Source organism: Netta rufina (genome assembly GCF_964035555.1).
Source record: "Netta rufina genome assembly, chromosome: 12".
Lineage (NCBI taxonomy): Eukaryota > Metazoa > Chordata > Aves > Anseriformes > Anatidae > Netta > Netta rufina.
Window position 1 is genome coordinate 7,162,510 of NC_140135.1, and position 23,220 is coordinate 7,185,729.

Consider the following 23,220-nt stretch of genomic DNA (forward strand, 5'->3'; position numbering starts at 1 on the left):
CAGAGGGCAGTGCGGCGGGTGGGCGGGCAGCGGGTGGGGGCGGGCTCCGCCGCGGGGTCGCCGGGAGACGGGGGGCGCCGCCATGGAGCCGCCCGCCGCGGGCCGGGGCCTGGCCGGGAGGGGGCGGCGGGGGGCACCGGGGGCACCGGGGGCACCGGGGGCCGTGCGGGGCCTGCCCGGGGCGGAGGTGCGGGGGGGGCGGCGGGAGCCGTGTGTGCTCAGCCTGGCGCAGCGGGGCGGCCGCTACGGGTGAGAGCGGGGGGAGAGGGCCCGGCACCGGGGGGGGCGGCGGGGCTGGGGCTGGGGCTGCTCCCGCGGGGCCGAGCCCTGTTCCCTTCCCCTGTCCCCATTCCCTTCCCCTGTCCCCATCCTCTTCCCTTGTCCCCTTCCCTTTTCCCTGTCCCCATCCCCTCCCCTTGTCCCCATCCCTGTCCCATTCCCTGTCCCCATCCCGATGCCACCCCCCCCCCAGCAGGGAGCCCCTTCTGCATCCTCACTGCCTCTCTGTGTCCCCAGGATCCTTATCCACTGGCAGGACAGGGAGGGCGCGGAGCCGGATTACATCCCCATCAACAGCCGCTTCAAGTGCGTGCAAGGTACTGACCCCCCCCGCGGCAGGAACCCGCTGCCGAATCCTTCAGAGTGGCCCTGCAGCGGGTTCTGCCCCTCGTTTCGGCTGTGTGAGCTCTGAAGTTCCCTGTTAGGCTGCCCTTTCACAAGGGAGCTACACCCCAGTGGGGCAAAACACCCCGAGGTGTGAGGACTCTGATCGTTACCAGCCCCCCCCGACACCTTGACGGGGGGCAATCACTGTCCAGGCCGCCCCGATGTGACCGTTCTTCCTTCAGGAGCCATTATTAATATGAGAGATGTAAATGAAAGCCGTTTGTTAGGACGCTCGTGGCTAGAAGCAGGCAGCGTGCTTTTCTGAGTGCTCAGTCACTGCAGCAGTAAGCACGAGCTCTCTTGATGCTGTTTCTCCTCTCTTCCAGAGGCAGAAGAAACCCTGCTGATTGACATAGCTACAAACAGTAAGTTTTATAACTACAGACCATCATGTGGCTAAATCTCCTTTCGGGAAGCAGGCTGCCTGCTGGACACCAATGCACGTGTCTTTTACTTGCTGTTTCATACTTCTCCATGCTTGGTGTTTGCCTTTTGAGCAGGCAGGGGATGTGTTTCCTCTAGGGTTGTCTGGCTTTTATAGGCATCCAGTTGTCACGATCTTAACCGTCCAGATAGAAGGACTGGCAATTGGTTAAACTTTAACTTCTTACAACTTTCCTGCTTTCAGAACCCTTCTCATTCCCCTTCTGTTTCTCTGACCTGTTCTTGAGCCTCAGCTACCATCTGCATTTACCAGTGTGCGTGTGACAGCGCACTCTCTCATCACTTGTTCTGCTTTCCATTTTAATACATTTTTCTCTATACTTGTAGAGCTCTTTTCTGTGGGGAGCAGTGGGGGGAAGTGTTCCTAAAAACAGGAAAACAAGACTGGTGATAGCCCAAACAGGGTAATCTCTGAAGCACGGGGAAACTAGTTTAGGTGCCAGTTCCTACCAGAAACAGTAGCTGGACGTTGCCTGCCACTGAAGAGCTCAGTGTGTATATAGTTAGCCTGGTTGCTCTGAGGGCATCACGTCCGTGCAGCAGACGTGGCTGTGACTCTGTGAGTCTGTGTTTGTGCCCGAAGCAGGCTGCAAGATCCGGATACAAGGGGACAAGGCAGCTGAGCGGCTCTTTGAATTCCCTGATGAGGAGCGCTGCTTGGGATTCCTTGCGGAGGTGCAGAGCGTACAGGAAGGTAAGCAGAGCTATGGCTGTACCGATGAAATCCTTAGACCACCAGCAGTTTCTGATGGGGCCAATTCTTTTTCCAGCTCAGTTAAAATCTTCTCTTCCCGACCATAAGGACTCAACCAGCTGGCATCAGGTGGAGAAGAACCTCCCAAGCCTTTTGCAGGCCTCTCCTTCAGGTATTAAAGTGACTGTCGCCTTTGCATGCTCTGGGGTATGTACAGGACTGGGCTCTCAGTGGCAGGGAGCTGTACTGACCCTGCACTCAGCCATTTGCCTTCCACCCTGTTTCTTGGCCTCACCTTATCCTGTGCAAAGTGAAACTTCCTGGTCCTTGGATCGTGTTGCCCTGGACCATTTGTTTCTTCTCCAGTGCCGCCTTCTGCCTAGTGCCTTGGTTTGCATGCGTTAAGCTCCGTTCTGCCTTGTTCTGTGGTTAGTACCCTTTTTCTGTGTCACCTGTGCACCTTTTTCCCTGTGTCATCAGAGCTTGGTATATTGTTGTTATCATTTGCTCTTTCACATTCCATGTAGTTAAATTCTTTCCTTTTTGTTCTGGGCTGTATTAAATTGTTTTTCACGGGATTGTGCTTGGCTTTGTCTCTGTAGGAGCTCTGGGGTTTGAGGATGACTTCAATGCTATGAGCCTAGAGAAGAAAAGAAACATGCAAAACCACCAAACAGGATCTCGCCGGGAACCCCCACCTCCTCCTGTGCCTCCAAGTAGGCAGTAAGTACCATGGTGAATATCTTCCCCTTTTTTTGTGTTTCTTTTTTTTTTTTTTTTTTCCTAGACAGCAGAACCAGTTTTAATTCTGCTCTTGCTTCCTTCCAAGATTTCACCGAGAGAGAGAAAGTGCATCGAGGGAGCAGCCAAAAGTAACCAACACTATGCGCAAAATATTTATGCCCAACACCCAGACAGGACAGAGAGAAGGCCTCATCAAACATGTGCTTGCCAGGAGAGAGAAGGAGTACGTCCACCTCGAGAACTTCAGGTTAGAGACTAAGCTACAGCGTACACAGAGACAAACCTTTATAATCTCTTCTGTGAGCTCAAATCCAGCCCAGGTTTGAAATCAGACAGTTTGGGTGGCTAAATGAGGGTTGGTGCAGATTGAGAAGAAAACAAACATTTGCAATACAGCTTGGCATCATTTCCCTTATGTGTGTCAGATCTCTGGACCTCCAAGTAAGACTGAAGCAGTTGAGCAGAAAGACAAAGAAGGGATCTGTCCCACCGCACTGTCTTGGCATCACCCCATACAGCATGATTTGAAGAGAGACAGATGTTTGCTGGCCCCGGTGAAACATCTTTAGTTTTGTAGCTTTCTGTAGAATTGGTATCGCTAAAGATGAGCCAAGCCTAGAAATATTTTCAGTTATCGTATAGCTAACTTTACCCTGTACAGGTTAAGTCAGCTATAGGATGACAGAAAATACTTCAGTTATCCTAATATCCTAAGCTATAGGATAACTGAAAATATAATATGAGAGAGCTCATGTATTGTCTGCTCCCAGTCTGAATGTTGCTGTGTGCACTGGAGGGACCCAACTTTTGCATCAGTTACTGGATTTTCTGACAGTTCAGCTGCTTTTGTGTTGCAGATTCTTTGTGGGAACGTGGAACGTGAACGGGCAGTCCCCAGACAGTAGCTTGGAGCCCTGGCTGGCATGCGACACAGAGCCTCCAGACTTGTATTGCATCGGGTGAGAAGTGATAACCTTCTGTTTCCTTACGGTGCTGGATTTCTTGTTGCTTTTGCTTGGATGCTGGTGTGCTGTATTTATCTGGAGTTCCTGACGTGTTCTCAGGGGTTCCAAAAAAGCTGAGCTGTGTCTCAGAAGAGCTGTCTAGAGGGAAAGAGCGATTTGTTTGAGGCAGCAATTCAAGTCAAGCTGTGACATAGCAAAACAGATTTTGCTTGAGGTACCTGCAGTGCTCTCTGGTTGTCCTCAGTTTAAAGTAATGGTTCTCCAAAGAGAGAGGGTTTCTGGGGTGTATTGCAGTAGGGTCTCCAAGGCACCGCAGTGAAATTCTGCTGCTGCTTTAGCAAGAAAGAACGAGGAGATTCCTGGACGTTTCATATGGGACCATCCTGGAGAAAGAGGGCAATCTGTAGGAGAGGTGGAATGTGCTAAGTTGACTTGGTTTTAGGTTCCAGGAGCTGGACCTCAGCACGGAGGCTTTTTTCTACTTTGACTCTTCAAAGGAGCAAGAATGGCTGGTTGCTGTGGAGAAGTCCCTGCACCCTCAGGCTAAGTATAAGAAAGTGAGTTCTGTTCAGCGTATGGGGGCTTCTCAAAGGGTTGGAACAGCTGGAAAGGAAACAGAAATGGTCCTTCCCTTTCCTCACCTGACCCAAAGAGCAGAGACCGGAGAAATCAAGGATGCATATTTGGCATGTGTCTGCAAGTCAGTATCACATACACAAAGACGGGTAAAAATAACTATAAAATAAGAGGCAGGTAACAAGGAAGTGTTATGCTCAATAAAAGTGTAGCGGTGGGTTCAAATTCTTTGTTTGTATTATTCTTACTGTTGTAATTTAGAAACGAGGTGTGTCTTGAGCTGCTCAGTTAAATGAATAGCTTCTCCCTGAAGGAATGGAAAAATTTATGAGAAGAAATATTCCAGAGGCTGCTGCCTTGGGGCAGAGTTGCTTCAGTTGTGGCACCTGGTCTTTATGCTGGTTGCTTTGGAGCAGGCCGTTGTTTTTCACCTCTGCTGTAGCAAACCTTTTTGCTGTAGGTACCAGCCTAAATACATTTTCCCCTTTCCTCGATGGCCAATGCACTCATTGTCATGCCCGTGGCCTGCTTGGTTTGCGTTGAGCTGCATTACAGTGACCAAAAGCAGGAAACCAGCACCTCGCTGAGCTGAAGTTCACGGTGAGGGAGGCGGGGGTCATGGCATGAACTGCAGAGAGGCTGATGTTCCCCCGCCTTTGTTTTACGTGAGTTTTTAGGCAAACTTCTTCCACCCTTGCAAAAGGGAGAGAAGAGGATATGGCCGCAGGCAGGGGGAAGTGACTGAAACCATAGATAAGACTTGTGGTTGCATGTAAATGTCATTCCTGCAGACTGCGCCGAGTGCTCGGCCTCTTCCCGTTTAATGCTATGGTTTCATCTTCTTCCTTCACTGCACAGGCTTCACCCCAGCACATCTTCATGTGTTTATGCCTCTCAAGTGAGCGTGTAAGCAGTGCTCGGGGCGATCAGGCCTCATCACGTGTGTCAAAGAGCCAGCAGCAGACCTGCAGGCCTGCTGGGACAGCGCACGACAGCACCGTGTTGAGGCCTGGGGGTGAGCCCTGCAGCAGAGAAGAACCTCTTAACTGCAGAAAGAGCCTGTTTGCATTAGAGAAAAGGTGTCTTCTGAAAAGCAAACAGTTGGTACAGCTCAGAGACACTGCCTTTGGATACTCTGCACGCCAGGCACTTTTGCCTCAGGAAATAAGAACTTTTCTGTCCATTCCCCTCAAAGTTACGTCCCTTTTTCTGCTGTAGTGCTGAGTAAGCAAGCGTGAGCGTGAGCTGGAGCTGCAGCCCTCAGTGACAGTCACAACAAGAAGTTCTCTGCACCGTGCCTAACTAGCTCTCTTGGGATCTTCCTGTGATTGCCTTGCTGGTTGGGGCATAATTGGTGAAAGGCTGGGACTTGACAAAAAGGTCTGCTACACGTCAGTGAAGTGTCTGTTACCTCACAAGACGGCTCTGCTTGTAGGGAAACACCAGAGTGGGAAATGTAGTAAGCTCAGCACAACTGATGGCAAGGGGAGGATGATAGATTGTCCTCCAGAAGCTAGCTTTGGGGCAGGAGGCCCTTTGGGTGCTGTTGCAAGCAGGGGTTGAGTACGAAACGCGATGAGAGACTGAGAAGGAAGCCGTGAGGCAGAGCAGGCAGTGCCTTGCTGGGATCTCAGGGTTTCTTTTATTTCTCCAGGTGCAAATGGTCCGTCTGGTTGGAATGATGCTGCTCGTGTTTGCTAGGAAGGATCAGCTGAGTAACATCAGAGAGATCATGACAGAGACTGTGGGCACTGGAATCATGGGGAAGATGGTGAGTCACTGCGGCCAGTTTCTAGCTGCAGTCTCTCCATGCAAGAACTGGCACGGTCTGGTTTTGTTCTCATCTCTGTGCTGTCCCTGTCTTCTCCCTGGTGCCTCTCCTCTAACCACTGTTGGTACCTGCTCTCCCCAGGGCAACAAGGGCGGCGTGGCGGTGAGATTCGTGTTCCACAACACGACCTTCTGCGTTGTCAATTCCCACTTGGCTGCTCACGTGGAGGACTTCGAGCGCCGAAATCAGGATTATAAGGATATCTGTGCTCGGATGAGCTTTGTAACCCCTGATGATACACTACCTCAGCTCAACATCATGAAACATGAGTAAGTTTCTTTTACTGTCCACCTTTCCTGAAGTGGCGTTGAATAATAAAAATTGAGTTAAAATCACAGCAACGAGGGATTTTCCATAGATAAGTTTGCTGGCTTAATTAACAATATAACTAAAAATGCCAAGGTGTCTTGTGTGCTAGAGCTCCTGCAGTCGAGCTAGCTGGTCACCTTTTTACTGGAGTGACTCGGGCAAACTGTCTGTCATGGCCCTTTTCTCACATGTTGTGCATAATTTTCTCGTTTCAAGCAAGCAGCATTCCCGAGTCAGTGGCTGAGCATCACAGGGCTTGAGCAAGCCGAGTGTTTTTTTTGTTTGTTTGTTTTTTTGTGTGATGGGAAATAAAATATAAATATGGGAGGAAAAGGGATAGCAGAATGGGCATTGTTTGTGCTTTAAAAAGTAAAAGCAAAGGCTTTGTTGAGTAATGAGTGTTTACAATTGCTGTTTCAGTTTAAGTGCATCAGATGGCATGTAGGCAACACTTGATTCAATTATATTATTTTTTTATGGAGTGACAGTGCTGCTGAATAATCCAAATCAATCCCAAGCATGCATACAACAAAGCATATAAATTAAGTTTTCCTAAACCTAATACAAATAATTAATACTTCTAGAGTTAATAATTAAACCATTAAAAACTCAAAATGTAGAGTGGATAAATAAAGAAAAAACTTCAAACGTTAGATTATCCTTGATAATCCACTAATGGAAATGTTGAGGTTTGGTTATAAACAGGAAGAGCTTTGATACTAGAAGCATTTAGACTTTAATCCTTGAAGGAAACCTTTATTAAAGAGAGAATACTACCGGTGTTTCTTTAGCTGCTGGTAGTGGGAAGGCTGTCGATCTGTTTGAAAGCCCGATGAGGAGCAGAATTAAGAGCAGTTGTTGATGAGATATGGCTGATGGATAAGATAGGCTGCCTTTGAGCTTTTGTCCTATCTGTGCTTTTGCAAATCCTGCATCAGGCAGTGTTTGCTAGGTAGCTGATAAAGCAGCGTGCTGATCTGGTTGAAAGAAGGGCAGCGAGCAACTGGTAAAACCACGGTATTGCACGAGGTCCGAGCGTGCAGACACATGCACATGGGCCTGCCTAACTGATTAACAAGCAGGAACGAGTTCTGTCATTGCCCTCTTCTATAGACAAGAAGAGCCTGAGTACTGGGTGTATTTTATGCTGCTTGGGAGGTTTTGAAGCCTTGGTGAGACGTGCAAGTTCTGTTTCATTACGGAGCTGGTGATGTTCTCGAGGCTTTTTTCAGACAGAGGCAAACACGAGCACTTCCCATTAAACCAAGTCTTCAATCCCATGTGGGATCCCAAAAGAGAAGCCAGTGGAAATTTCTGCTGTCAGACTCAGTCCTTCATGTCTCCTGTTGTCTTCCGTGTGTCTCAGTCTTAATCACCAGCGCCCAAACGTCTGTTCTCCTGCCCACCCCTCCTTCCACATGTAGCTTACGATACTAACTTCTGGCTCTTCTTCTCCGTGTTTGTCTTTGTTTTCAGTGTTGTCATCTGGCTAGGAGACTTGAACTACAGGCTTTGTATCCCTGATGCCAGTGAGGTGAAAAGTCTTATCAGTAAGAATGAGCTTCAGAAATTGTTGACATATGACCAGGTCAGTGAACCCCGCCTATGTTTGCTCTGTACTTGGGAGGCCGTTGTGGCTTGAGATGTGCCTGTACTTGGGAGGATCTGGCAGGCGCTCTGCGATAAGTGCCTACAGACGTAGATGCTACAACCTAGACAGAGCACTTGAGTGTCTTGGTGACATCAGCTCCCTGGACCAAAATAGCTTCTACACAATACTGGGGTTAACAGGATGACTCAGGCAGTTACTACAGAAGTGTCTTTGCATCTCGTTGGAAGATTTCTCCCTTCAATACAAGCTGGAACATAGAAATTTGTAACTGCAACAACAGCTGTTGTAATCAGTGTCCTGGAAAAGGTATTGATTTGGAGACCGGTACTTGTCTGCTCAGGCAGTTTGACCTAAATTCTGTGCTGTAGCCTTCACCACTCAGTGGTTTTTTTTTGCAACACACTGGAAACTAAGGTAGTACCAGATTTGTCTTTAAGATGACGGATTCTACCCGTGAAACATGAGCAAAAATAGTGCAATAGCATTTCTGACACACAAATTAACAGTAAATCCGATTGATTCTGTTCTGTAGCTCGTGTCTGCTGTACTACAGAGCTTCAGGCAGAAAACAACTGTAGCTTAGATTTTTGTGGAGGAAAAAAAAGAGGAAAATTTGCAGCAGAGTGGAAGAGAAAAGGAAGGCAGTGTCAGGTTGTCATCTGAGCACGCTTCCGGAGGCTTTTCCTAAATAATTGACAGTGAAATATTAATGATGGTGTTGCTTGAGCCTGAGAACTAATGAAGGCATTTAGCACAAGAGGAACAATTAGTATTTCCCTTAATTTGTTAAATGCTGTCTGTGTGGTATGGCAAGCAGTGCTGTGCCAATTTGTATTCGGTCTATTTGGAAAACGCTCCGCTGATGCGTTGAATTTTCATCCTTGTTAGAGGTGTAAGATCTGAGAGGTGGGTTGTGCGATGTCTGTGGTGAATCCCGTGGTGACAGGTTGCGATTGCTCAGCCGATAGATCTGCTCTCTGACACTGCTGGAGGGGGTGGGTCAGTTGGGGTGGTTTGGTTTTTCGTTGTTTTGTTCGTTTTTAAAAGGATCTTTTTCTGCTTCCAGCTGAATATTCAGCGTATTCATAAGAAAGCATTTGCAGATTTCACTGAGGGAGAGATTAAATTCATCCCCACGTACAAATACGATTCTAAAACAGATCGCTGGGATTCCAGGTAAATCTGCTGCCAATGTACACCTTGACCTATAACATAAAAATATTTCTCTTGTAAAATGTGATTTCCTGCTTCCTAAAGGTAGAAATACCTCTCAGTGTTACGGTGGTAGCTGGAGTACACAGACAAACTTGTACTCCTTTGTTTCCCTACTTTCTGGAATAAGCAGATCCTGTACATGTTGAGGAGGCACATGGCTTAAACCTCAGTGGTTGATGATACCAATACATGAATGTGGGTAGAGTGAACTCACAGGTGACCCTGCACTGGAGGGGTTTTTTACTGCTTCCAGAGAAAAACAGTATAAAAGTAGTTGAAGAGAGAAAGGGACGTGCTCTGTGAGTCATCCTCACCCCTGACTTGCACACCCGCAGGGGTGGCTACCTTGGGATAGCAGCAGTTTTTCCTGCTTGCCACTCTCTGCGTGGTGCCTCCCACAGACGTTTATGCTTCTGCTGCAGACGCTTGCTCTGAATGGACAAACTCCCAAGAAGCAGTCCCAAGCCATAGAGCAATTAGATTTTATTCTGCCCATGTTTGTGAATGAGCACGGTAGTTAATCTGGAGAAGGATAACCCAGGATTCAGATTTCGTAACATAATTGAGTAGACTTTCTGTAGTGGGGAAAGGGAAGAGAGCAGAATAAATTGCATCATATTGCAGTTTTGGGGAGTGTGGGAGTTCGCTCCACCACTGCTGATGTGCTCGTTGATGATAGGGGTGGAGGGAGCTGCATGGCCAGGAAGAGCAAGAGCTTAGATCCGTATTAGAACTGTTGGATTCCTGTGGTAACTTGTGTTTCCTTGCAGTGGAAAGTGTCGTGTGCCAGCATGGTGTGACCGAATCCTTTGGAGGGGCGGGAACATAAATCAGCTCTGCTATCGCAGCCACATGGACCTGAAGACTAGTGACCACAAACCAGTCAGCGCGCTTTTCCACATCGGGGTAACTTTTTTTTTTTTATATATATGCAAGGGCAGGACCACAATTTTGTCACGCATTCCTCTGGGATGTGATTGTGTAGTCAAGGCACGTCTGTGAATGCTGTTGCAAGAGGGCAGAGTAAATACAAAGTAAGGTGTGTCCACTTGGTAGGTGTGCTGCAATTTGGCAGCTGTGCCAGCCTCTGCTCATCAAACGACTCAGCAGTCGCAGTCTTCGTGTGCAGTGCAGCCTGGCCGTAGTGCTGGGGCAGTGTTATGCCCAAGCAAGGCATGTGCTTGCTGTCCTTTACTCTAGCAGATGTGGTGATGCAGTAAATAGGAAGGCAATCCCTGCTTCTTAGCTACGTGTACCCCATGACATGTAGCACTAAAATGAGTGAGCTACTGTTTTCTGTCCTCCCCAAGGAGACGGCAGAAAACTGTAATCACTGGTGCCTGCTGTTGCAGTGTTGTGTTAGGAGAGTGTGTCACTGGTTTACATCTGGTTTTGTTTGCTGGTGACTGGCTGGCAACAGATTTGGGTTTCCTGGCTTTCTGGGCTGCTCAAGTCTCCTTAAAGGAGAGCTTTTCTCTTGTTCTCCTGGAGAATGGTGCAAGATGCCAGTGCTGTCCCCCAGAGATCACCCCCAGTAATCTCCCAGCAGTGTGATCCCTTGACCAGAAACACCCCAGTAACACATCTCTTGGGGTAAAACCTTCATTAAGTTGCCTATGCAGCTTGGAGGTGCACCCACGTGTGCAAATTCCCTGAGCCTCAGGTACGCATAGCAACTACTCAGAGAAAGCTGTCACTTCTGCAGTTTACTCATGATTACAGGAGTTCCTGTAAGGCTGGTCAGAAACTTTGCTGAGTGTTTTCTGATCTTCTGCAGGTAAAGGTTGTGGATGACCAGAGGTATCGAAAGGTGTTTGAAGATATCGTTCGTATGATGGACAGAATGGAGAACGACTTCCTTCCTTCGCTGGAGCTAAGCAGGAGAGAAGTGAGGATGAAATCGGGATCACTGTTTGCTTCCCCAACACAGCAGTTTTAGAAGTGTTGGGACTTAATTGTAGAAAGTTTGAACTTTTATCTGTTATCTTATGATCAGGAATTGGGTTAAAAGGGATATCTTACCTTGGCTTCTTGAGAGGTCTTCTGCTAGTAGTTCTGTGTTATGCAGGCACTTTCTGGTTGTGGGTTACCACTGTGGAGTCTGTGTGGCTATCTTGTGTGTCCTGTCCTGGCCGCTAACATGATTTCTGTTTTTCTCCTCTCTGCAGTTTGACTTTGAGAATGTAAAGTTCCGTCAGCTGCAGAAGCAGAAGTTCCAGATAACCAACAACGGGCAGGTCACCTGTCACTTCTCCTTCATCCCAAAGCTCAACGACAGGCAGTACTGTAAGCCATGGCTTCGGGCTGAGCCTTGTGAAGGTTACTTGGAGCCAAGTGAGTTTTGCCACTGTTTCTCCAGTGTATTGGTATAGGCTGCCACTGCTCATCAGTCCCTCCCCTCTTTCCTGGCTCTCCCCCTTTCTGCCATCATCCTTGCCTGCCTGTTTTGTGGCCTTTGTCCCTGTAGTACAGAATCACAGAGCTGTTTGGGTTGGGAGGGACCTCTGGATGCCCAGGTAGGCGTCTAGATGGGCCATGGATATCTCCAAAGAAGGAGACCCCACAACCTCCCTGGGCAGCCTGTCCCAGTGCTCCGTCACCCTCACCATGAAGAAGTTCTGTCCCATGTTGGTGCAGAACTTCCTGGGCTCCACTTTGCAGCCATTGCCCCTTGTCCTGTCCCCACAAGCCACTGAAAAGAGGTTGGCCAAATACGTCTTTGTTACCCCTTGAGGATAGTGTCTGTGTGTTCATGACAGCTCCTGCCTGTTGCAGATGAGAGCGTGGACATCTCCCTGGATGTGTACGTCAGTAAGGACTCTGTCACCCTTCTGAACTCGGGCGAGGATAAAATTGAGGATATTCTTGTCCTTCACTTGGACCGGGGGAAGGACTATTTCCTCACCATCAGTGGGAGCTACCTGCCCAGCTGCTTTGGCACCTCCCTAGAGGCTTTGTGCCGCATGAGACAACCCATCCGAGAAGTTCCAGTCACCAAACTCATTGACCTGGTAAGTAGCAGCACTTCTGGAGCCCAAGCTGCTGTGAATGGGCACACCAGATTTGCCCTGCAGTTCCCCTAGGGAGAGAGCATGTTCCTTCTGCTTACTCCTCAAAGCTGGAGTAATGCCTTCCATATGGATCAGCTGTGCTGGCTCTAAGCTGATTTACTTCTTCCAGAGCTTAAGGTGGTCTTTGGTGATTTTCCCCTCCACCACCGATAGCTTTTGGTAGCTTGTACTTTGTGATTTCCTTGACCAAGTCCTAAATATTACTTGGTGGTGAGACCAAACAATGATTCCAGCATCTTTCTTTGCATTGCTGCCCTGCTGTTGCTGGCGTGCTCAGCTGGGTGGCTCTGCTGTGCCTTAAGCAGCATGCCTGAAATGATCTCCTCTGAGATGCCCTTGCTTCTTCGGCCACGGCAAGCGCTCCAGGATCCTTCTCCTTCTGGACAGCTGTGGTGTTCACATTGCTCAAGGGAAGGAAGAGACAGAAGCAGGACCGAAGAAAGGGATTTGGTGCTGTTAAGTGTGCTGATGAACTACAGCTCTGCAAATGGCCAGCCTTGCAGCCTCTCTGGCCAGTTCCTGTCACGCCACAGTGAGCAAACTCTTCTGCAGTGCAGAGATAACTGTTCATCTCTACAAGCATCACGAGCCCCTAGCATCAGCATTCATCCTTCTGAAACCTTGTGTGACCGTGCCATCTTTTGTCCTTTTGCTATCTCATGGCTGGTTTGGAAGTGAAGCCCCATTTTGAGGGGCATTGATTCTTGCTTCAGCCTGCTTTCACTCTTTTCTGATGGCCTTCCCTGGCCTTGCTTCAGAATGGTTTAGCAGTTGCTGAGTTTTAGTCTGCTTATTTATTCTCGTTCAGCCAGGAAGGGCCTTTCATTTCATAGCATGATGGAATGGCTTGGGTTGGAAGGGCACTTAAAGATCACCCAGTTCCAACCCCTCTGCCATGGGCCGGATGCCACCCACTAGATCAGGTTGCCCAGGACCTCATCCAACCTGGTTTTGAACACCTCCAGGGATGGGGCATCCACAACTTCTCTTGGTAACCCGTTCCAGTGCCTCACCACCCTCTGAGTGAAGAATTTCTTCCTAACCTGTAATCTAAATCTCCCCTCTTCTGGTTTAAAACCATGCCCCCTTGTCATGTCATTACCTGATTGAGCAAAGAGTCGCTCCTCATCTTATCTTTAAATACTGAAAAGCCACAGTGAGGTCTCCCAGCGCCTTCCTTCCTGCAGGCCAAACAGCCCCAGCTCTCTCAGCCCTTCTCCATAGGAGAGGTGTTCCAGCCCCGTCATCTCCATGGCCCCCCTCAGGACCTGCTCTAACAGCCCCACATCCTTCTGGTGCTGGGGGCCCCAGACCTGGACAGAGGGCTCCAGGTGGGGCCTCACGAGGCAGAGCAGAGGGGCACGATCCCCCCTCCACCTGCTGCCCACTCCTCTGATGATGGAGCCCAGGATGCAGTCGGCCTTTTGGGCTGCAGGCACACCCTACTGGCTCCTGTCAAGCTTTCCATCCACCAGAACCCCCAAGTCCTTCTCTGCAGGGCTGCTCTCAAGGAGTTCCTCTCCCAGGCTGTGCTCCTGTCTGGGATTGCCCCAGCCCAGGTGCAGCGCCTTGCACTTGGCCTTGTTGAACCTCTTCAGGTTCCGTGGGCCCAATTCTCCAGCCTGTCCAGGTCCCTTTGGATGCCATCCCTTCCTTCTGGTGTTACTGACAGCACCCCTCAGCTTGGTGCCAGCTGCAAACTTGCTGAGGGTGCAGCCCAATTTCTGTTGACCTGGTGGATGAGCACAGTTCTTGCAGTCTCTCTGACAGCCTTTCCTCTCTTCCCAAATCTTAAATTCTTGTCCTTCTGTGCGTGGTTTGTTGTTGGTGTTGTTTTGCCCAGTGAGCTGATGCTTTTTCACAGTTGTAGATTTGACCGGGCCTGCTCCTGCTGGCTTAAACTCCCTCCTCTTCCCTTTAGCAGCTGCCCCTGCCTTTCTGCCTCCTCCAGTTCCCACCTTTTGTAGTAAGCAGCCACTTTTATCACTGGCCCAACGTGCAGAAAGGCCTTTGTGCTTTTTCTGTGCTAGATTTCTGATTTTTGTAATCACAAGATGAGGTTGAGCAGAATCCAGATGGCAAAACACAGTGTTTGCCTCCTCCATTCAAGCAACTAACGCAGGCCTCAAGCTCCTCATGCTTTTCAGGATTTGCTTGATAATCACTCTTCTTTTTTTTGGAATGTGTCAAACTCGGTCTGGAGCATTTCAATAGTCTTGGTGAGTTTTCTTCCTGCTTCCCAGTGACTTTTCGCTTGATGGATAGGATCTTGGGCCTAGACTCTCAGCTTCTGCCCTCCTGGATATGCACCATTGCTTTTCTGAGTAACTGTACTCTGGGGCCTCTTCTGCTTCCTTTACCTCTCAGTTTCCTTCTGTTATTCAGTGAAGAGAAGCACAGGAAGCAAAACAATCAGAGAAGAGCAAGACATGAAGGCGCTCTGTCCCAGCATTTGCAGTGAAGAAACAGTCTCTTCTGTGAGTGAGGTCACTTTGACTGCAGTACCTCAACTGGAGCATGTTAAGCAAGCTCAAGGAATACAAGTGTAACAGCCCAAAGGAAAATTTAGTCACTTACGATTATAAAACTACTGTAACATTAGAGCTATTTTAGGTCTGTTGTCTTTGATCATACCTGTGAGTTGAGAAATTCCTGGAGACAGCAAAAAACGAGCATTTTCTACACAGGAGAATGGTGACTCCGTTCTGTGCAGCCCACAGGTATTTAGGTCTGGCTTCCGTGAATTTAGCAAATGTGTTGGCTGTGCAAAGAAATCTGTGTGTGTGTGTATTGAGAACCATTCTTTCTCCTGCACTTGCTTAGTGTTAGAGTTTGTCATCAAGCATTTTTCTTGGCCTGGCAAGATGTCTTGTCTTCAGCAGAGGGAGATTTGGAGAATGCAGGTCGGTGTCTGAGGGGCAGAGCTGATGCAGGACAGCGACGTGTAGGTGGGAGCTTGTTTGGAAATGGCCGAGTTCTCCCAGGAGAAGCTGCTAGCACTTGAGCATCCTGCCTTTGTGATTTCAGCAGTAGTGTCCTCATCCTATTTTTTTTTTCTTGGGGTCCTCCTGTGGGCTTCAAAAAGCATCTTGAAAGATCTTTCTTAGGAGCACATTGTCCCACAGAGCTCGTTATGCTGAACACTGCAGGAAGAGAGGTGAGCAGCGGTCAGGTCGGTGACTCACCCAGATACCAAAGGAGCCTCTCTGCAGGAGCAGCGTGGCTATCTGCTGTCCCAAACCTGTGCCTGCAGTCCCTCCTCCTGTGCTGTGGAAGATGAACCTGCACTAGCTGCTATTTGGAGCAAGTTGGGCTAGCCTGGTTGTGTTAAAACACAGCGAGTCTCCAAAGAAAGCAGGAGGAGAGCCTGAGATGCTGCTCCCTGCTAAGCACGCCCTGTGTGGTGGCTGCTGCAGCTGCACGTCCAGCTCGGCCCCCTTTGGTTGAGGTCGTTCTGCCAAAACTCAGCTTGGGTGACCTGCTTCTGGTTCCTCCTGTGGACTCCACCAACTGGCGTCTCCCATTGCCAGCCTGGCGAGTGGAGGCTGCGTCTCAGCATCATCTGAGGGGTTGGACACAGCCTGGAGGGGGCCTTGGCGTGCTCCTCGCCGCAGCGTTAATGCTATTAGGTTGAGACAGACAAGCAGCCCCGGGTTTTGAGCACAAACACTCATTTCCCTCACCCTACACAAAGCTGCTTAGGGGGCCTGCTAGCTCCACAGCTGCCACGCACTCAGCACTACAGATTTAGCTTGGTGAGTGTTTTATCTCCCTGGTCACAGGGGAAGATGGCAGAAACAATGCAGGAACGTGTATTTCTGGCCAGGAGGATTCAAGAAGGGGAACTTCTTCCTGTCAGACCTCTCATCTGCCCGTGGCCCAGCTGTTTGCTCGGTAGTGAGCAGCGCTGCTGCAAGGCTGCTTTGAGGAGTTCACAGAAATCTTGACGAGGTTGTGCATCATGTGAGCAGGATTTTTGCTAACTGGCAGGCAAATCTCCTGCCACAGGTTTAACTTTGGCCACGTCAGCAAAATGTGTGAAGGAACTGGCATTTGGTGGGGTCTCGTAATGCAAAGTAGGTTTCTGCTTAATCCGAGATCGTTCTCTCTCGTAACGATACTTTTTCCTCTTCTCTCTTTCCCAATGCTCTCAGGGAGAAGACAGCTTCTTAGAAAAGGTAATGCAAGCAATTGCTGGGGAAGTCTGCGTCTCGATGACTTGTTTGTAAAGAATGAGAGTTTTTTTTTCCCTTGCTTGCTGCTGAAGAGGGAAGGGGAGGTGGGTCCAGAGGGAGCGCCTGTTCCAGCAAAGCCTCTTAGCGCAGCTGTGGGCCCAGAATAGATGAGAGCATGTAGGAGCACAAAGTGACCCCGTAGTCAAGATGGGGCCAGCCATGCTTAAAGCTCGCCAAATTTGCTATGGGGAAAGAAAAAAAAATATATATATACTGTCCTGATCCGGGCAGGAGTGATAAATACTTCCAGAACAGACTGGCAACCTGTGACGCACCTGAATTAATGAACTGTGCACGTGAGGTGAGGCTCACCAGAGCAGCCTTTTCAGATGGGAGGGAAGTGCTGAGTCAGAAAAGGGAAATCTTTTGCTCTTTCCATCCTGGGATGCCCTCACAGAGCCCTCGGGAGGGCCTCGTGTAGGAGGCAGCACTGATAGCCACCGGTGCCAGAGTGGGGTTGCTGCTTTGCTTTGTGCTCTGCGCTGGGGCGCAAGCGAGACAAATCTGTAATTCTGAGGGCAGGGGGGAGGTGGAGACGCTGCTGTGTGCACGGCAGCGTTGTTCCTGCTCCTCCTGCACCAGCTCAAACGTTTGGTAGCTGATGCAAGCTGACTGCGCAGGCTCCCTGGGCCGGGCGACTTCTCCCTCTCCAAGCTGTCAGGGTAGGAGTCCTCTCTCCAAGAGGGGCTTGAACCAGATGAAGCCCCCAGGCTCCTTCCTAGCAGCGGGGAAGGGAGGAGTTGGATGCTGTCCCCTGGGAGCAACCCTTCTGCAGAGCATCTTCCTTCCTCGGCGGCGCTTCCCTTCCTCGCAGGCGGCAGGAGAGGGCGCTCGGTGCCCGCCCGATGCGCAAGGACAGCCCCAATGCTGCTGCCTCTGCTCCAGCCAGCAGGGAAAGCTCCTGCGGGGGGGTCCGCAGCTCTCCGAGTCAGCCGAGTGCTGCTCTAGGCTTCAGCTCCATCGCCACACGGCCTGGAGCAGGGATTTTTTTTTGTCCAAGAGTCTTTAGCTCCCCAAGAGCATTCCCAGCTCTCGCCTTAGCTCTTGGAAGGAAGCGGTGAGGAACTCGCTTGCTTAATGCTCTGCTTTCCAGCCTGCCCTGGGTGCTCGGATGAGCGAGGAGGATGTGCAGCCAGCTCCCAAGTGTCTGCTGGCAGGGTAAAACTCAGTGGTGTGCAGGGCAAGGCTGTCCTGTGCCGCGTGCCCAATGTGTTAGGCTTGTGGTGCTCCTCTCTGCTGGTGTCCTTTGGTTGCCTTGGTGCTTGTGCCGGTCCCTGCTGTGCGGCTGTGCTGTGTGTGCTGCGGGGGGGCTGCACGAGGTGAGGTGTTCCTTTGGGAGCAATCCTAAAGCGAAGATAAAACCGAGCAAGAAAACTTTGATCCTGTTAAAGGTTGGTGTGGAGGGGGTCTCTGAGCAGCTGGGGTAGTCGGCTGCCTCCCGTGAGTAAGCAGGAAAACCTGGCGATGGTGTCAGGGTGTCCTGTGCTCAGCAGACACCTCTCCTTAGGAAAACCAGGAAACAAACTTTGGGAAACTGAATTGTTTCAGTCACGCACCACCAGAGCACGCAGCAGTCGGTAAAGACACGTCCTTGACTGTGCCTTCAGAGCAGAGAGCCGTGGCTGGGGCTTAAACCCAACCGTGGAAGCCAGCGCAGCAGCGAGACTCGTTATCCTCTGGGGAGGGTGGGAGCTGTAACACGGACAGGTCATCTTGGGCAGCCAGGGACCCATCCTGGGAGCTGTTTTTTGGTGTTTTTTTTTTTTTAGAGGGAGCTCCCCTGAGCTGTGGTTCTGTGGGGCAGGGAGCTGCCACCTCTGTGCTGCAGAAGCAGAGCCAGGGGCGCCCTGGGTGCCGCTGCTTCCCGTCTCCAGACCCGTCCAGGAGGACTGAGCTTTCCCTGAAACCTGCTGTTCTCTTTGCCACCAGGAGAAATCCGCGCTGCAGATGGGCATCCTGAACAGCGAGGATGCAAGCGAGATGCCGCTGCAGGTGCCGAAGGAGATCTGGCTCTTGGTGGACCACTTGTTCAAGCACGCTTGCCACCAGGTGAGGGATGGGGCCTCCGCCTGGAGATCATCTCCAGCGGGGTATTTGCGAGGCAGGGCTTTTCCCCTCTGCTTGAGGCGCCGGCTGGGCTTCCAGCTTCCACCCTGCTGTCCCCGTGTGCCTCAGCTTCTGTGAGGAAGGTATGACTGGTCCTGTCCCTGCGCCGACACCGCTGTCTTTGGCAGGAGGACCTGTTCCAGACTCCAGGCATGCAAGAGGAGCTGCAGCAGATCATCGACTGCCTGGACACCAGTATCCCCGAGACAATCCGTATCCTCGCTGCGCCTGGCGTTCCCCAGAACCCATTGAATCTCAGCTGTGCTGTGAGATTGCTCTCTGAGGAGCGCTTGTCTGCCTCTTCTGGAAGGGCTCCTGCCTGGGGGCTGGCTCCTTTCTGTCCCTCAGAGATGCCCCCTCTGGGAGCTGGGCACCCCTGGATGAGCTCAGCCCTAGGGGAGCTTCTGCGAGGCTGTGCCAAGGGCAAGAACGGACGGTGGGGCTCGGGGGAGGGCAAAAGCAGTGCAGGGTGGCTGTGCCAGCATTTTGTGCGGATGGGGGAGAGCAGAGGAGAGGGGCTGTGGTGTCGGGAAGCAGTTGGGCAGAGAAACCTGCAGGAGCAAAGCCAACAGGGGTAGGAGGAGAGGCTGGGGATGGGATCCGTCTGCTCCGTGTGCCCCTTGACTCCCCCTGGCCCAGCGGGCAGTAACCACTCCGTGGCCGAAGCACTCCTCATCTTCCTGGAGGCTCTGCCAGAGCCGGTGATCTGCTACGAGATGTATCAGCGCTGCCTCGACTGGTCACACGACAGCCGGCTCTGCCGCCAGGTACGGCGCTGCCTCTGCCTCCATCCGCTCGTGGCAGGCTCGGGGGGGGGTTTCCCCGCTGCTGTCAGCTCTGGCTTGGCCCCAGGGCTTGCTGCCTTCCCCTGGGCTGCCACAGAGCTTTGGGAGAGGCTCTTTGTGGCGAGCAGGATGGTTTGGGTGCTCCAGCAGTGCTCTCCTCTTGCCCAAGGGCTGGCGCTGCGGCTCCTCCAGCCGTCCCAGGGGAGCTGGTGGCTTCCAAAGAGCCCCCAGGCATGGGTGGTATCACCCTGAGCGCCTCGGGAACGGTGTCCCCAGGGAGCGAGAGAGCCTTCAGTGGTCTCCAGGGTTTGAGCACCTGCTCAGTGCCGCAGTTCCTGTGCGTTCTCCTCAGGACAGCAACAGAGCGGCTCTTAAAAATAGCTGGCGGAGCAGCAAGCAAGGCCAAGCGTGTCCTTGGGCAGAGGAAGAAGCCAGGAATGTTTTCAGAACTGGCCTCGGGAAACCTCTTGTCCTGGTCCTCGTGCTGCTACTGTGCAGCTGGATCCAGCTGGAAGACGAGGGGGGAGCAGCCCCGGGGCAGTGTCACTTTGTACCTGGTGCAGTGGGTTCTCCTGGTGGTGCTGTCACCACAGCTGCTGGCTTGCTGCTCTCCTCCTGGGACTGTAACTGCTGCCTGGTGGCCGTGCAGCAGCACTGGGAGCACTCCTATCCCTGTTTTTTTTTTTTTTGGTGTTTTTTTTTTTTTTCAGGTGATTTCTCAGCTGCCCCGCTGCCATCGCAGCGTCTTTCGGTACCTAATGTCGTTCCTCCGAGAGCTGCTCAAATACTCGGAAGACAACAACGTCAGCGCCACCATGATCGGTAAGGCCGAGGCAGCTCCCTGCCCCCTCCCCAAAACGCCCCCCCCCTCCCTGCCACCTCCCCAGGCCTGTAACCGGCTCTGTCCCCGCAGCCACCTTGTTCACCAGCCTCCTCCTGCGGCCTCCGCCCAACCTGATGGCGAAGCAGACCCAGCAGGACCGCCAGCGTGCCATCAACTTCCTCTACGGCTTCTTGCTCTCCGGGGACGAGGAGTGACCCCTGCCCGCCTGCCAAAGCCGGCCTCGTGCCCGGGCTGCGCCTCCGGCGGCTCCCCAAAGGGCAGAAGGCCCCGAGCTCCTCTGAGGGCCGTGTTTACGGGTGGAAGGGAAGCGTTCTCCTCTCTTTCCCACTGCTGTACCCCGCGCCGCAGGGGACCTGCGTGCTCCTTGCACTGCCATCCGTGACAGGACCCTCCTGCTTTCTCCCCTGGAGCTTGAGGGGGGGATCTGCCGCTAGCCAAACGTGGGGCCAGTGGCCCGCTTGTCCCCTAGCCATGTCACCGGTTCCCCGACCCGTGCTTCTCTCCCCTTTTCACCCCCCGTCTCCCTGGAGGCAGCGCAGGGAAGGGTGGAGGCTGCTGATGCTGCTGGAGGGCCGCGGCTCAGCTGGCTGCATCCCTGTGTGCTGGTGGGTACTGGCCGCACTGGTGAGAGCCCTGTGCCATGCAGCAGCCCGGGTCACCCTCCTGGGATGAGGTTTTGGCATCCCCTGCTCCAGCCCCTGGGTTTCTGGCACCAGCGCCTCGCTCTGCCCTCTCCCCCTGTGCCCCAGCTGCCCCCTGGGCTGTGGGGACTGGTGGCTGACGTGGAGGAGCCCGGATCGAGCAGGGCTGGGAGGTGAAGGTTTATCCAGGGCAGCCCCTGGGCACGGCACGGAGCAGCACACGGCTCCTGCCCCCCTATCCCTGCTGCAGGACCAGGTTTGAGGGCGCCTCCATCCATCCTAGGGAATGGGGAACGAGCCCCAGGTCCCACAGGAGCAGCATGCTGGGGGTGGGGGGGTGCAGCCGGGGAGGGGAAGCCCTCAGGAAGGGAGATGGGGGCTCAAGGGGGGGGCTGCCCCTGCTCAAACACTAAGCAGAGCCCTGGCTGCGGGGGGTGTATGGGGACGGTGCCTGTGCCCAGCCCCAGCCCCACGTACCTGGCCACATCGTGTGCTGCCCCGTGTTCCCCGTGCCCTGGCTGAGCAGCTGGGGGCTCCCCGGACCTCGTGGCTCTAATTATTATTATTTTTTTTTTTTAATTTTTAAATTACATAATTTATTGGGAATCCATCTGTTCCAAATAAAACCTCAGTTGTGCAAGCGGTGGTTTCGTGGGCACGGGGCTCGGGCCGAGCCTGCCAGCCCTCACGTAGCAGTGGCTGCGGGGCTGCAGCATCCCAAGGGGGACTCGGGGCTGGGGGGGGAAGAAAACCCCCAGGGAGCAATGGGCAGAGCTGGGCACGAGTGCTTTGGTGGCACACGGTGCCCAGGAGGGCCCTCCACGTGCTGGGACGAGGGGCGCAGTGGGGTCCTGGTGTCCCGGGACCCTGCAGCCCCGCTGGCTCGGCATCTGGAGCAGCGGTGGAGAAAGCCGGCCGCATCCTGCCGCAGGAAACGGCCACCAGTGTCATCTCCATCTGCTTCCTGCCTGCTCCTTGAGCGCGGGGCCGTGCCCGGGCAGCTGCTCCCGGCCTCGTCACGGAGGGGACCCGCTGCAAGGTGCCGGCATTGTTCCCTCGGCCGCTGCATTCCTGCCACTGCCGGCGGAAATGCCGGAGAGGGCGCGAAGCCCCACGGCTCCCGCGGGACGGGCTGGGCCCGTGCATCCTCAAGGAGTGCATCCTCACGGCCCTCTCCTTGGAGGGCCTCGGAGCTCTGAGCAGCGCGTGGGGATGGGGGCTTGAACGTGCCCGGCAGCCACCCTGGTGCTGGAAGCGCCTGCGTGGTGGGGCTGGTGGCACCCAGTGGTGCGAGTGGCGTGGCTCAACCTGTGTTTTTGGCACAGCCACCGTCCCCTGCACGTCCTGAGCCCCAGCCATCCATCCCCTGGGATGCAGCCAGAGGTCCCCAAGAAACGGAGGCCCCCAGTGAGTTCATCCCTCTCCCGGCGCACACCCAGCACCGTTTGCTTCCCAACTGGGCCAGCTTGGACCCGGCAAAGCTCCACGTCTTGGCTACACCAGGCCAGGCACCCGCACTCGTGCCCAGCAGCCAGGCACTGGGGTGGAGGCTGTGCACCCTCTGCGCCTCTGCCCCCAGCTGCCGAGACCTCACAGCCCCTCCGGCTTCGGTGCTTGCCAGCGGCGTGCAAGGGAGCGGGCACGGTGCGTGGCACGCGGCACACGGGGACGGCGGAGGAGCCCGGCAGCCCCCACCTGCCCGCAGGCAGCAGGCCAAGCCAGGAAAAGCCAGAGATTCCTTCGCTCTCCCGGCCCAGGAGCCTTTTCCTCCGGCACCGGCTGGCCACAGCCCAACCGGGGGGACCTCCCCGGCCTCCCCCTTCCAGGGCAGAGATGGGGCCAGCGGGGTTGGGGCGGTTGGGCTGCGGCCAGGGCGGCGCATCCTGCCGCTCCCCTCATCACGGCACCCGCTGGCCCCCACGGGAGGGGAAAAACCCACGGGAGGGGCCCAGACGGGAGGCACCCGGGGCGGGCGCAGGCGTGCGGCGTGGCGGGAGCGCGCTGGCGCGTGGCCGGGGAGCGCATCCCTCCCGCTCCCCGAGGATGAGCTCATGGAGGCCAGCTGGGCCCAGCCCCGCTTCCCCCCGGGCCCCTGCTCCCAGCCCCGCAGCTGCAGCCTTTCCGCCCCTCCACGGCCCCGTTAACCCCCTCCCCACCAGTGCTGCCCCCCTCCATGCCTGCCGGCGGGACCCCCGACACGGTGCCCCCAGCCCTCGCTTACCTGTTCGGGGAGCCCTGCACAGCTCCAGGGGATTTTGGGGAGACAGGAGGGGTCCCAGCCCTTTGCAGGGCTCAGCTGCTGATCCATATCCAAGACCCTCTCAGCTCTAAGCTGCTGCCCCTCTCCATGGGCACGTGAGGGACCAGGGAGGGGGAAAACGGGGACGGAGAGAGCAGGGGTGAGGATGCAGGGAGTCAGGACACCAGGGATGGGGATGCCAGGGCCCAGGTGCCTGCAGCTGCTCACCTGCCTGGGCCCATG

The 23,220-nt window shown here is 53.4% G+C and overlaps 1 protein-coding gene across 3 annotated transcripts; it reads left to right on the plus strand.

Moving 5' to 3' along the window:
• The first annotated feature begins 193 nt into the window (after positions 1-193).
• OCRL (OCRL inositol polyphosphate-5-phosphatase) lies at positions 194-20,431 on the plus strand. 3 transcript variants are annotated; one of them, XM_084294093.1, is made up of 23 exons: positions 194-249; positions 517-596; positions 993-1,031; positions 1,694-1,804; positions 1,881-1,976; positions 2,407-2,527; positions 2,634-2,795; positions 3,406-3,507; positions 3,956-4,070; positions 5,744-5,860; positions 6,002-6,189; positions 7,706-7,817; positions 8,908-9,017; positions 9,827-9,962; positions 10,834-10,944; positions 11,225-11,390; positions 11,832-12,067; positions 16,282-16,305; positions 18,292-18,411; positions 18,597-18,681; positions 19,108-19,235; positions 19,964-20,075; positions 20,167-20,431. In XM_084294093.1, exons 6-23 carry the CDS (start codon positions 2,439-2,441, stop codon positions 20,289-20,291), a joined length of 2,238 nt encoding a protein of 745 aa, XP_084150219.1. In that variant the 5' UTR covers positions 194-249; positions 517-596; positions 993-1,031; positions 1,694-1,804; positions 1,881-1,976; positions 2,407-2,438; the 3' UTR covers positions 20,292-20,431. The 3 variants fall into 3 exon arrangements, with proteins under 3 accessions (XP_084150219.1, XP_084150220.1, XP_084150218.1); XM_084294094.1 differs by having other exon boundaries at positions 214-249; positions 1,697-1,804; XM_084294092.1 differs by lacking the exons at positions 194-249; positions 517-596; positions 993-1,031; positions 1,694-1,804; positions 1,881-1,976 and having other exon boundaries at positions 2,420-2,539.
• Positions 20,432-23,220: the final 2,789 nt, after the last annotated feature.